A 13,765-nucleotide genomic window follows, 5' to 3' on the forward strand; every position below is an offset into this window, starting at 1 on the left:
ACACTTTACTGATTAATTTTTAGGTGTAATGGCAATAAATCCTCATTTTCACCATAAGAGCTGGAAATCTGTACACAAAAACAGCATATAAGTTAAAATCCACATTCTTCAATCCCATTGACAGAGGTGTATAAAATCAATCACCTAATGAAGCAAATTCTCATGTATTGCAAAATGTCAATTAAAAAGTTATAACTACATATAATGAACTTTATGCATTGCAGGGTTGGAAGGATATTGCCGCTATAGAGAGAAGAGGCTATGTATTTTTTTCTCACCTTCATACAACCTGAGGATTTACTGCAGAAAACGATGTAGCTCAATATTAATATTTTCATTAACAATCTCTAATGGTCAGCATGTCACTGTTGTCTCTAAAAATATGACAAACTAATGCCTCGTTCTCTTCTTTCCTCTGTCTTCTGTCATACACTGACTAGTACTTGGAGTATCACCCATTTGACATCACCAGAACCATCCAACCCCTAGACCAGTGATGACTCTACTTTCTGGGATTTGGAGGCTAGTAAGGAGCTCAGTAAGAAAGGGTGAAGTGGGGCTTCTCCCTAGAGGAGGCCTTAAAAGATCCAGCAGGACAAGTTTCTAGAATTTGAGTTTAGCCCAGAAAAGCTCAGGCGCTGGCTGGTTGTACAGGGGTTAAAGAAGAGGCCTCAACAGGAAGTTGCACAGAGGCCGCAGGACATCTGGGCAGATGGAGTGCCCAGCTCTATCAACCTGGACTCCCACAGCTACAAATGCACCAGTCAAAACCTGAATGACCCGGGACATCACAGCTATGAAGAAGCATAGGATAGCACCACATCTTAAAGCTGATGAAAAGTGACAGTTATTGACAGTTATTTCTACAGTCCAACCTGTACCAAGAACTTCTGATGGTGAGGAAAAAACCTGAAACGGAGCAAGGCAAACACACTTCCCTGGTGAAGTTCAATCGCAGTGAATTATTAGTTATTAATAATCTCTGGCTCTGTTCCACCGCATGTCTTTGATTCCGTCTTCCTCACCTCATCCAAAACCAGTCATGACAGATGGCCATCCCTTCCTGAGCCTGTTTCTGCTCAAGGTTTCTTCCTGTTAAAACTGAGATTTTTCTTCTCACTGTCGCCAAGGCACTTACTCATAGGAGGTCATATGATTGTTGGGGTTTTCTCTTTTTTCTCTGAATTGGTGTAGGATCTACCTTACAATATAAAATGCCTTGAGGCAACTGTTGTTGTGATTTGACACTATAAATAAAACTGAATTGAACGGATCCACAACCTAACCTCATATCCATCACCTTAGCATTTAACAAAGGGACAGATTGCTGTATATAAAAGTTGTAGAACAAACAGTGTAGGTGTGTGTGGTCAATACCAGTTCCTCCTCGTGATCCACATCTTTTGGCCGAGTAAAGAGCAGGCGCTGTTGCTTAGCCAGCTCCACATCAGCTGTAGTCTCTGGAAGATCTTGCAGAGTGCTCTGCATCTCTTCTAACAAACCCCGTTTTACATCACTGCTTATATCCTCTATCACATCCACTGGATTTTGTGGCTGCTCATCCATCAACTTCGTCAGCAAGCGAGTGAGGTGGTCATAACTAGAACATCAGTTACACAGTTTGGTACATATCAACCTATAAATCTTAGTTGTACATATTAGCACACATATTAATACACAGATACCATATGGTTCCACAAGACATTTTGTCAAAGGTTTTTCATGAGACTATTCTGTTGTATTGCTGTATTATTTCATCTAAACTGCCTTTTCTTTTTACTGCATCTTTAAATGCTGCAAAATTTGGTCTTGCAACAGTTTTGAAGTTCTCACCTCTAAAGGTGCATTTCCCCTGGCAACTCACATGGGCAGCACAATACTAGTTAACATGCAAAAATTTAGCCAGAATTTAATTAGAGTGAAAAAGAAGCTCTTGTGTCACTAAATAAGTCACAGACACCAGTTCCAGTGGTTGTGGCTCAGGATGCCGTGAGCGTACATCTACTAATCAGACCACCATCTATGGGGGTTTTATCCCGAGGGATCATCAGAGATCATCAGATGACGGAAAACTGAGACAATATATACACACAGTAAGTAATTAGGGAGGTGGTAAACATCAGGAAAGATAGCTGCAAACAACTCGGAATTAACGAGACAGGAAATAAAGAAATAATACATGAACTAACACACACACATACAGAAACCCAATATGCGTTCAAATAGCCAATTTTGCTTAGGAAGGTTCCTAACTAACAGACGTGATATGGAAGTATCTGCATGGAGGACATAATAGTATTCTTCAAATACTAAGCTTCAGTGCTTTAATGCTTGCATCCTCTGCATAGCATACTGGACCATCCTTTATGAAAGGGGAGGAGAAACTGAAGAATGCAGAACGTTATTGTATAATGGCATTACAAATCAAATGATAAAAGTGTGCTTAAGGTTCTTTATAACCAGTATTTATTAGTAATGTTCTTTGCTGTAGAGACAAGGAAAGCGACACTGAACATGATACACATAACACTAGAGACTATCAAAATAAAACTGCAAACAGACAGAGGCCAGACACAGGAAGACAAGGGAAACAAACAGAGACAAGACTGACTAAATAAAGGGAATGCAGGGAGGCGACACAGAGACAAGACTAGGAAGACAAACACAAAGAAAGTGAAGACAGAGAGAGAGCAAGAGAGAGAATGACAGGGAAAGAGGGAGAGAGACATGGAGACAAGACAGAGACAAAAACTTGACATTCGCAACCAGACATAACATGCTACACATAGGGGATTGCTGGGGAGGATCCACAGAGACCAAGTCAAACAGGACACGGAAGGAAACGAAACTCAGTGAAATCAGAATGAACTAGATCTAGGGGTTATACAGCTATGGATATCATTACAAAATCTTATCCATAGCCCGATAATGCCCTGGTGCCAATACAGCTTTAACATGTTTCAAACATTTTTGCATATATGTTAATAGTTACATTTGGATCACAGATCAAATAACATCGAATTAAGCAAAGGAGTTATAAAGAAAGGGAGAATGTTGAAATTCAGTGAATGTCTCTGTTTAGGAAAGTTTATTCATGCTTATTGCATTGTACAGCTAACTTTTCAAAAATGGAGGTACTGGTCTTGTAGTGTGGAGGCAAAGCTATGGAATCACAAAACATAATGATACGATTTGGTGTAAATATCATATTATATTATAAATGTGTTCATTATTATAACTTAGATTACATCAGCAAGGAAGCTGATTAAATATTGACCGATAACGTATTGCGAATGGGTGGGATTAAATAAGTGTGCACTTCTTCCCACTGCTTTCGATATGTAACTGAATCAGAACCGGTGAAGCAATGTTGAAATGTATTGGCTTTATTTTGTATAGCTTTTTTTTCTTTTCTAAATGAACTTGTGCACATTGTTTACATGATTGAAATAAATTAACAAACAGACAAGTAGGTCATGAGAGCATCAGATACTAACTAGTACTATAAAAAGGTAACTTACAGGTTCAGGTTGCTCTTTGTGCTGTTTTTCAACATATAAGACTTGAACGCGGCAGCTGACTGCACTCTCTCCTCTTTTCCGTCCATCGTTCGTCAACTACGTCTGAGGTATGGACAGAGTAACGGTTTATACAAGCGTGGAAAAGACTTCCAAAATTTCGTCTTACCGCTTTCTCAATGTACCGCCGTATACAGACTCCAAGGGTTGCTATAGTTACTGTAACGGTGGCGCTCGCTAACAGAGGGCTCTGGTTGCTAGGCTCGCGGATGCACCCTGGCGGTTAGTGATGTGCGACACCACTGCTTGCCTTTGCTATCCGATACCAGGATGTGTTTGGAAAATTAAAACTATACCGTCATAATGAATACAAGACATCATACTTCTTGTTATTATTGTTTAATTAATAAGAATTATTAAAAAGAATTTTTTTAAAAACCACTGAAAGATCAATACGTACATTTTAAAATATTTAACTAACAATCAAAAACAAATGTGCCCGACTGAATATAAAACATTATATAAACATTTTATAGATACATTATATTATCTATTTTATGTATAAAATATTTTGAGTTGTATTTTTATTTTTTAAAGCCTAAATGGCTGTTTTACTGCAAGTATGTGGTCTATTCTAATACACCTAGTCTATATAATCCACTTTAAATCTCGACAATTTGGACAAATTGGATTCTGTAGTTTTAAGGATGCAGGGAATTTCCATTAATTAAACATCAACACAAATCTACACCTAGACATAAATCACTTTCCAAAATTCAGCAACAGTGGTACAAGTTGCCAACAACTCACATTTGTCCTTTTGTACCTGGATAGTGTTCACCTGCAGCACCAAAGGGCTTTGTGAGAAATGCCTGCCTTGCAGTCTCTGCTCTTATTCATCCCAGGGATGTTCGATTGGGTTGAAATCGGGACTCTGTGCAGGTGAAGTTCTTACACACCAAACTCACTCATCCATGTCTTAATAGACCTACTCTGGACTACGCTGACAGGCGTGATAATAAGGATTCTTTATTTGGCATGAAGTCTGTACTTTATTGCTTACTTACTGATGCTTACAAATAAAGCTTTAATTATCTGATGTGCAAAACCACAAGCAGTTATGAGAATTTGAGTTGTAGGACTTGAGGGAAGAAGGTCTTCGTGAAACTCAGGAGAGACATTAGTATGTAAGATCATTTTAATTTTATACAGTTGACTGTAAATAACAAAAAAATTTACATTTAAACTGCAAGCTGTGCTCCATGGTAATTTAGGAGCAAAGTACCAAGAGAAGCACGACAAATCAAGGTCTACGTCACACCACGAATGCTTGTAGCAGACAGTTTAAAATGAGAAGTTTGCATCAAACTGTAGAAGCACAATGCAGGATGAATTCAGATTGAGCAGAGGGTCCTTACTCAATAAAATAGAGGGTCCGGAGGGTTCGCTCTCTCTTTGCCACGCTTTTCTGCCCCATTTTCTTGTTTTGCCTTCTCTTCTGTGTTGTTTTGTCTTTTGCACGTGAATATGTGGAAGGCTCTATAGCCTGGGGTTGCACTGCTTTGTGTTGTCCTGCTGTTCTGTTGGTTGTGACAGTCTGTTTTATCGTTTATATGACTCCATTCAATAAACAAACTCTGCTCTTTTCCAGATGATCTTTTTGAGTGGGCTGATTTTTAGTTGGACATAAAAAAAACTCAATATGCAAGCTGGATAGAGTTGATTACTTTGGCTTTAAAATTTAGGACCCAACAAACCACACTCATTCATCTCCTGATCACCAGTCTGTTTCTGGTGCCATACAACAGAGGCTGGCTGGTTGTTATAGCAGTCCTTCTTTACTCACTCCATTGCTTCTGTGCACGTCTCCCAATGTTGCTGTTGGCTGGGCAGCTTCTCCTCCATATTTGTACTTGGGGATGATTTGAAGGAGCAGCTGAATGATGGGGCAAGAGCAGCAGCTGGTCAAAGGCACAGGCTATTAGGGTGGATGACCCTATATTATCCATGTTCCACCCTTTGTTTTTTTAAATATATTTGGTTTTCAACTTAGCTATATTGAAGTAAAGAAAATATTACTGTTAGCAACAAATTGTGTTTAATTACCTTTAAACACAAGGTGACCTCAGTACTGACCTAAATAATTAAAAATTAACCCTGTAACCTGACCAATCCATCTGCATACTGGAACTGTCCACTGTTTTCATACTCCAGCATGTCAAGTGCAACCTCACAGCTCTCCTTGACAACACGCTCTTGGTCTTCACGGTAACGCTGCAGCACGGCCAGACACTCGTCTTTGCCAATTGAGCCTAGAGCCTCCGCTGCCTCGTGCCGGACCATGGGGTTCTCGTTGGAACGCTCCAAAGCTGCACGGAGGGCTGGGACTGCTGCTGGATGCTGCATCTGCCCCAGAACATAGCCAATCTCATGACGGAACAGAGCACTGGAGCATTGCAGGCCTGGAGGCAAACAGAATCGGATGCACATATTAATTTCCATCTGCGTAGTTCTACATACTTATTTTTATACTTCACAAGGATTTACAGTTACTGACTTTCATATATGCATATATTTTATTAGGTGCTCAGTAACGACATCTTCAAGTTCCTTGAGTGTTCTAGAACCATAGTTTGCATGTAGTATTATCAGATTAACGATGACTGCTGAGTGAAATAAATGTTCACATAATTGTTTACCATAAAGTTGGACCTTACCGTCTCCTAGTGCCAACACAGCCTCCTCAGTGCCAAGGTTACGCAGGGCAAACATGGCACGGTAGCGGTCAAAGAGTGGCAGGCTTTCATCCAGCAGTGCGGAGCGCAGCTCTGGCACGCTCTTCCTTGCTGCTGGAGGGGCTGGGTCTACAGAGCAGTAGGGGTTTTTATCTGCGTGTCCGTCCTGCAACGTTTTCTCTCCTCCACTCTGAAGCCATTCTAGCCGTCGAACAGCCAGTTGACATGTCTCTGCAACCTGTATAGATTGTCAACTTTTATGTCATTTTCTGTATCAACCGAGTGTTAATAATTGAGAGTGCAAGCTGCAATTTTAGTTGTGGTTTCAAGTATCAAGAGTAACTGAAATTATCACCAAATGTAAACCTCAAAAAATAATAAATGGCATTTGTTTATAAATAAAAATATGTCCAATTATGAAGTTAAAACACTGAAATACTGAGGCAAATGAGATTATATACTGGGAAAGTCAGTGGTTCAGTCCAGGCCTATGAGATCATAGGTGTGAGTTAACTGTCAAGTGTGTGACTGTGCTAAATAAAGCACAGTTGTATGAAGCATGCTAAATGACATATCAGACTTGAATTCTTCCAAAAGTTGAAGTCATATTTACTTTGTCTCTGCTTAGCGTCTCTTAAAGTTCCTCTGACTTACATATTTAATGTTTCTGACAAACAAAGAAACAACATGAGATGATGAGTATATGAGGACCATTATGACTGTATTTTAACCAGTCAATTTCAAACTGCTGCTCTGCTCACATTCAGTTTTTATGACCGTAACATGGTATGTATACCCTCTGAAAATTAGCAAGATTTTGTTACCACTCACTTAGAACTCACCAAATCAAATGGTGGAGAGTCCCAGGTATTTAAACCCTAGTGGGGGTTGTGCCTTAATGTGGCCATTATGCTCACCATGTCTCACACTGACTTTCGTTGTGACAAAACCTGGCACATTGTGCTGCGGCCACCACAAGAAAGTTTTTCCTTCCCACTGTTGCCAAAGCGCTTTCTCATAGGAGGTGATATGATTGCTGGGGTTTTGAATTGAATTGATAAGACAGCTGCAGGGAGTTTATAGATACACCAAGAGTAAAAACCAGTAGACCAGAAAATTCACACTGAATGTTGAATGTTAGCAATTTGAAGGAGTGAAATAAACCAGGAGTAAATGGAACACAGTTTTAGTTACCCTTGTAAACTACTGCTATAACTCCAACACGGCTTGAGCACCTCTGGGAATTTAAGTATTGGGTGGACAAAGTTCCACAGTCCCACATTTTAAGGAAAGTTTCACCGATACAGGAAATGATTGATACAGGTGACAATATTGTTAAGTATATATGATTAATTAGATAAAGTTCTACTGGAAAAACTGGCAATAATTGAAGCAGAGAGCAATAATTTTAGTAAGCTTGCATGTGCAAAGATGATCGATGGGATTGTTCCCATCTGTGTCTTACAATCTGAGGAAATGGTAAAGTGGGGGTGGTTGACCTTGAAAATGGGTAAACAGACATGGGTATCACACTGGTATTGTTGTAAATGTTGCCTAGTAGCAATGGTACGAAAACAGCTGTCTCTGTAATAGAGTGGGAGTGAACAGGATTTATGCTGTAAAGACCACAAGAGTGAAGGGTTAGTTCAATGCCTGTGGACAGATTGTGTGAATCCCAGTGGTTTCGGTGAAGGCAATTTCGCTTGAAAAAGTTCAAAGCAGTTGAGGAATGACAGGTTGTAGTACACAAAGGGAATGTCTTTATTAATGCATTAGCTCTTAAACCAGATGTGCCATTGAACTCTAAACAGCTGAACTTTACATTACTAAATAAAAGGGGGTATGACAGCAAGTCAGAGGTGACAGATTGCTTTCCAGTGGCTGCCCACGAGGTGTATAAAGCCTTGCTTGAGGTTCTCTGACAATATATTAAGTCATTAGTGCCAAGTCAGACAACTATTGCAGAGACTTTGTGGTCTTAATGTCCTTCATGTGGGCACCGCCATGTGTCAGACCATAGAGCGATCAACAACAAGCACCAGAATTAAAAGGACGCTCAAGGTGGTGGCAGATGGTGAGCAGTTAGGGGGCACAGTAGCATGTCATCAATCAGATGCAGCAGTAGGAGCAGTAACAGCAGCAGAAATAGAGGTGGCAGTGGCAGCAGCAGTACCCAACAAGACAAGCGCTGATCCCCAACTTACAAGACGGAGTCTTGGATATCATCTTGTAACACTGAGTATACCAGCAGACAATGTCAGAGCAGCAAGCAGTTAATAAACAGGCTAAAAAAATAAATAATAATAATAATGATAATATTTTAAAAAGGCTAGCAAGGAAAACCACACTTCAGGGATGGATTGGAATGCAGTGGTGACACTATAGAGTTGAAGATGTCAAAGTAGAGGGCATAGTTTCTGTACCACCAAAGATTTAATACACTTAGTAAAAGGTTTTAGGAAAAAACTTTAAAAGGCAGCAGGAAACATCAAGAGCAGCCTGAAAGATGGCCGTTAGGAGGTGATGTGACAATAAAGGCATGACAACAACCAGTCAATTCAAATACAACAGTCAATCAAGTTTTTCAGTTACTTTCAAAATTAATTAATATCCTGTTAAATTAGTCCAAGCCTAAATTGTAGGTCTGTTCTGTAGCAGGTAAAATGGAAATCAAGTTGAAAGTTGCAGGCAAGTTTTGTGATATGCTCTTACCTCAATGACAGGATCCTGACTGTACTCTTTCAGTAGGTTCAAAACCACAGAATCACCAATTGCCCCCAGAGCTTCCCCTACAAGTACACAGAGATAGCAGTCAGACTTCAAAACTGCACCGCTGTTTCCAGCTTTCATTTGTTTTTGCATCCTGCAAGTCTCAAAATATTTTCTGAAAAGCATCCATCATGCTTACGCCAGGAAAGTATTGTGAGTTTGCATACACATGTATGTAAACTTATACTTTTCTACACAAACTTATGTTTAGCAGAAAGAGAGTGGTTAAATATTAGCTCACTAACAGTCCCTCATGCCAAATGCACATTCTCAGTTTCTTTCAGTTCAACATGACCTTCTTTAGGGACAATTCTGTCAAAGTGTGGCCTTTTCGCAAGGCACCTAGTGCTCCTTACAAAGACCACTAAAGCATTTTAATGTGGGGGCAGTATATTTGGCTACTCATTTTAGTATTTATTGTTTTGGCAGTCCTTGATATCATTCAGATGCCATGATTGTGTACTGCAGTGGATGGAATTCCAGCTCCACTGTCTGCATAAATGGTCCTTGTGGTGCTCTAGAGACCAGAGCAAGCTAGGGAGAGGATTGCATCTCTCAAACCAGAACCTGCAGTACATGAAACTGGTCTACATGTCATTACTCCATCTCCACAAGGCTGCAGCACAAAAAAAACAACAACGTTGTAACCAGCCCAAAATGGCAAAGCTTCAGACTCAATTGACAAGCAGCTGATTATACGATTATACTGCTTTTTGTCACAAAGTACTTAGCAAAGATAAGATTTGTGAAGGAGCAACTAAATTATATTATTTACCGTAATTGTCGGGCTATAAGCCGCTACTTTTTGCACAAGCTTTGAACCCTGCGGCTTTTAGTCAGGTGCGGCTTTTCTATAGATTGTCCATGATTTTTGTGATATCATAAGACGATTTGTTTTGTTTGTTCCGCTGTTGTACGGCACTACGTTGCCAGGCGGAAGGATCGGGGTTCAAGACTGGTATGTTGGTCACATGTCCATCCGCCAGGCAACATAGTGCCGTACAAGTAGCGCGAAAAACAAACTTCAAAGTAGCGCTACGCGTTCAGCGGGAGTCGTGGATGACGAGCGGCGATAAACTTGCGAAAAGCAAGTTGTGCTCAACTCTACCGGTGGATTCTGACAGCGTGGAAAAGTGTGCAAACATCCACGATCACCAACGGATTTCGAAGGGCTGGACTGCTGCATGATGAAGAGGAGGACACCGCCACGGCCCTTCAGAGGGTGTTCGACTCTGACACTGACAATGAGGATTATCTTTGGTTTTGAAAGTGACAACGAAGGAGAGAAGCGGAGAGTGGATGACGAAGCCATCCTGAGCCTGTTTGTATCCGACACTGGAGAAGAGGACTTTGGTGGTTTTAGTGCGCAGGAAGATGGTGGTGAATGACTGACTTTTCTTCTTGTTAAAGCCGTGTCACTGCACCTGAGCCTAAAAGGTAGTCTGAATCTATTTTTCTGGTGTGCTGTAGGTTACTGTTATGTACTACATTTGTTACTCATTTATGAAGCACAGCACATGTGCAAATATGTACCCATAACTTGTTTTTCAAAATATTAATAAAAGGGGTGTGTCTCCAAACAGCCATCTCTTTCCTGACAATTCGCTTTGTGCATATTCTCTTACATATGATAAGTCAATATTGAAACACCTGCGGCTTTTGGTCAGGTGCGGCTAATGTATGTACAAAACAGGATTTTCCCCTGATTTTAGCTTGTGCGGCTAATATTCAGGTGCGCTTTGTAGTCCGGGAAATACGGTAATTGTTTAATTATACCACCTTACCTAAATTACTGTTAGGAAAAAAAATTGATGACACAAGAGAGTAGCTCATTTTCTACTTTTCTGCTACTCTAGGTATTTTACACAGTGCACGTGCGTCTGTATTGCGCGTGTGTTGTAAATACAAAAAGCAGATTAATTGGGAACTTCTGTACTTAGTGCAGCAACAAATGAACACTTGGACACGCACCATCTGTGCAGAGCACAGAGCTTACATAAAACATACTCTGTCAAAATACTTGTGTTGGTAGTACACAGACTCCTCAACCTCATCAAGCATGCTTACCTGCTTCATGCCTAACCATTGGCTCCTGCTGTTTATCTTTGAGAACAGCAGTCAAAGTAGGAATGGCCCGTTTGTCCTGCATCTGTCCCAGGCAGTAAGCCAACTCATGCTTCAGCAGGGCTGATTCATCAGCGAAGGCTTTGCTGATCCATTCTATAGCTTCAGCACCTGACACACACAGATGACACCCTGAATTAGTTCACCCAAAAATCACTACAGGCATTCAGTCACAGCAAATATATTGCAACAATATGCAACAGCTGTGCTGTGATTTCAGTTTACATTAAAAAAGATCTCTCAGAGAAAAAGAAAAAACTGAATGTCTTGTCTTTCAAACAGTACAGTGCTGCTTTCTGTGATTGAGCCAACCAGACGACGAGGAAAAGACTGGAGGCTGCAAGTCTGAGAACAAGACGTTATTGCAAAGTTTAGGGATTTAAAGATTACTTTTTTCATGTGAGTTTTGTTGGAAAACATAGGGGCTACTAAAATATAGTGAAAGGACAGAAACAACCACAACTACATTTGAAAAAAAAGAAAAAAGAAGAAACTGAATGTGTGGGGTGAGTCCCACCCCTACAAACCAATGTTGGAGTCCTAAATACTACTGCAAATCTTGAGTACTGTTACTTAGCTGAGTGCTTTTGTCATTTATCCAGTTTTTGAAAATAAAAAACTCTGTGGTCCTGGTGTTTTACCTCCCAGGTTCCTCAGGGTAAATAAAGCTCTGAACCGCTTGGTCAGGTCCTGTCTCGGGTCCACCAGATGCTGTCCTATTGATGCAACGTTCTCGACAGTAGCCATGCTGCTGGAAAGAGAGCAACACACTTATGACTCTTGGACCTGTAAACTTAGAGCAATGTGAAAGCTTTTTTGTCTTACTAATATTCAAGTCTTATTTATCTTATTTATGCTAAAAATCTAAAACTGCTAGGTGAGAACAAAACGGTTATATAGACTATAACCGAGACATATGAGGATTTTGACTAAATACCTCGAGTCCAGGCCAATATTAAAACCAGCTGCGGAGGATATAGTATTTAGATATCGTTTCTGTCCACGGCCCGCAGCTAACTCTGTACTTTATATGATGTATTATTGATCTTTTTCACGCTTCTCTCCTTCCTGGTGAACACCGCTGTCACTTCACTACATTCCGGTGTCTCGCGCCTGAGTCGGAGCACGCGCTGAGCACACCGGCTTCCACAAATAAACCATCGCCTATCATTGGCTGAACTCTTTCACAACTACCTCACACGGTATTCACTAACTCCACCACACAACGGTGCTCAGTGTAACCATTGTCTAAACATACCAAGCTTCAGTATGTACAGCGTTTCACACACCTCCGTCACGGTCCCCACAGCACAATCCACGGACAGTCGCAGGAAGCGGTTGTGTCCTTCTTCTTTTTTGTTATTTTTGCAGGTGGTTGGAAAACTACGAAATTGTGTTTTGCCGCCACCAGCTGGTATGGAGTGTAGACTCAAATGTCGCTCCAAAAACAAAAAAACAGGGCTATTTAAGAACATAAACCACACACCTTTACAATATTTGGAATGGAGGTAGCAATAGAAAAAAAATCTAATAATGTTGTGTGTGTAACTTTTTTCTTTAGTCGGACAGATAAAGTAAAAAAAAGAAGCTCATGCTATACAAGTGTAGCACAATTTACAGACAGTTGTACGGTTATTACTACTGTGAGGTTATGTCCTTCAAGTAAAAACGAGTACTTATTCACCTCAGTGTTCTAGAGGGGGTTATTGGGGGCTATTTTCCTTGGAAATTTCACCTGATAGTCAAGGAATTTAAATAAAATAGAGTAAATTTATAATTAGTCAGTTTGCTGATAATATGCCTTTGTTGTTGTTGTTTTCATTTTTTTTTTGTAAAAGAACTTATGATCTCTAAAGGAACAAAATTAATTTTTCTCAAACGCATCTGGTCTGATTGTAAATGTTATGATATGTCAGATTTTAGCAATCTGCAATCTTGATTTAAATACTTTAATAAAGTATAAAGTATATCAAAATAATAAAATGATTTGTTGTTGAAAGGAACATTTGAATACCACTCCTAGATTTCCTATTTAAGCGATTTGAAATTGAGGTTGACTCATGTAATTTTTTTGTACTTCTGAATGTGAAACTGGTGATCATCTCTGTTTCAAATTGTCCTCATGTGAGTTTATTTTGGTCAGACATTTACAGTTGACTCTATCTGAAAATAGTCAACATTTCCATGCTTACTTATTGTTTCTTTTATGAGTGGGTTGAACAACAAAATTTCTGATATTGTTAATCTAATTATTATTCTGGGTAAATACCATTTTAATTCTTCTTAAAATCATCAATTAATGTAATCTGTCTAACTGCATGTCTTTGGACTGTGGGGGGAAGCTGGAGAACCAGAGGAGAATATGCAAGCTCCACACAGAAAGGCTATAGCGAGATTGTGGATGTAAACCCAGGACCTTTTTGCTGTGACACAATAGTGCTAAACACTGTGTTGCCAAGCTCAAAATATGTATATGTAGATTCTTGCTCCTGATCATACAACAAACAAACAAAAAGATAGCTCTGCACTGCCAAGTGGGTCATTTGAAATGACCAGCTGGATAGCACAGCATTCCCATTGGACTGGGTGTTGGATCCAGCTGGATAAGTGTCTTGTGTG

At 40.0% G+C, this 13,765-nt stretch overlaps 2 protein-coding genes across 7 annotated transcripts in view; both read right to left on the reverse strand.

Annotated features, from left to right (window-relative positions):
• The window catches only part of rsph4a (radial spoke head component 4A), a 7,334-nt gene extending 3,592 nt beyond the window's left edge, over positions 1-3,742 (reverse strand). The window contains exons 1-2 of the mRNA XM_086270143.1: positions 3,522-3,742; positions 1,378-1,600 (exon numbers count right to left, since the gene is read on the reverse strand). Of these exons, the coding sequence (XP_086126269.1) occupies positions 1,378-1,600; positions 3,522-3,607 (309 nt within the window). The 5' untranslated portion in view covers positions 3,608-3,742. The remainder of the gene's footprint in view (positions 1-1,377; positions 1,601-3,521) is intronic.
• A 960-nt stretch (positions 3,743-4,702) lies between these two features.
• Positions 4,703-12,560, reverse strand: dohh (deoxyhypusine hydroxylase/monooxygenase). 6 transcript variants are annotated; one of them, XM_086269589.1, is made up of 6 exons: positions 12,436-12,560; positions 11,788-11,894; positions 11,090-11,257; positions 8,966-9,042; positions 6,236-6,491; positions 4,703-5,980 (listed from the first exon to the last, which is right to left on the reverse strand). In XM_086269589.1, the coding sequence occupies exons 2-6, from the start codon at positions 11,891-11,893 to the stop codon at positions 5,670-5,672; spliced, it is 918 nt and encodes a 305-aa protein (XP_086125715.1). In that variant the 5' UTR covers position 11,894; positions 12,436-12,560; the 3' UTR covers positions 4,703-5,669. The 6 variants fall into 6 exon arrangements, with proteins under 6 accessions (XP_086125715.1, XP_086125716.1, XP_086125713.1 ...); XM_086269590.1 differs by having other exon boundaries at positions 11,788-11,897; positions 12,436-12,514; XM_086269587.1 differs by having other exon boundaries at positions 11,788-11,897; positions 12,405-12,495.
• Positions 12,561-13,765: the final 1,205 nt, after the last annotated feature.

The sequence above is a fragment of the Aulonocara sp. 'chitande type north' Nkhata Bay genome, linkage group LG17, assembly GCF_057382095.1.
Source record: "Aulonocara sp. 'chitande type north' Nkhata Bay isolate Kocher_YH1m ecotype deep benthic linkage group LG17, A_spYH_male_GT1.1, whole genome shotgun sequence".
NCBI lineage: Eukaryota > Metazoa > Chordata > Actinopteri > Cichliformes > Cichlidae > Aulonocara > Aulonocara sp. 'chitande type north' Nkhata Bay.

Coding starts and splice junctions, on each gene's coding strand:
- dohh (XM_086269589.1), bottom strand. CDS start 11,893: ATGGCTACTGTCGAGAACGTTGCATCAATAGGACAGCATCTGGTGGAC. Junction 9,043..11,089: donor AATGGTTAGGCATGAAGCAG/GTAAGCATGCTT, acceptor GTGTACTTGTAG/GGGAAGCTCTGGGGGCAATT. Junction 6,492..8,965: donor GTCAGGATCCTGTCATTGAG/GTAAGAGCATAT, acceptor CAATCTATACAG/GTTGCAGAGACATGTCAACT.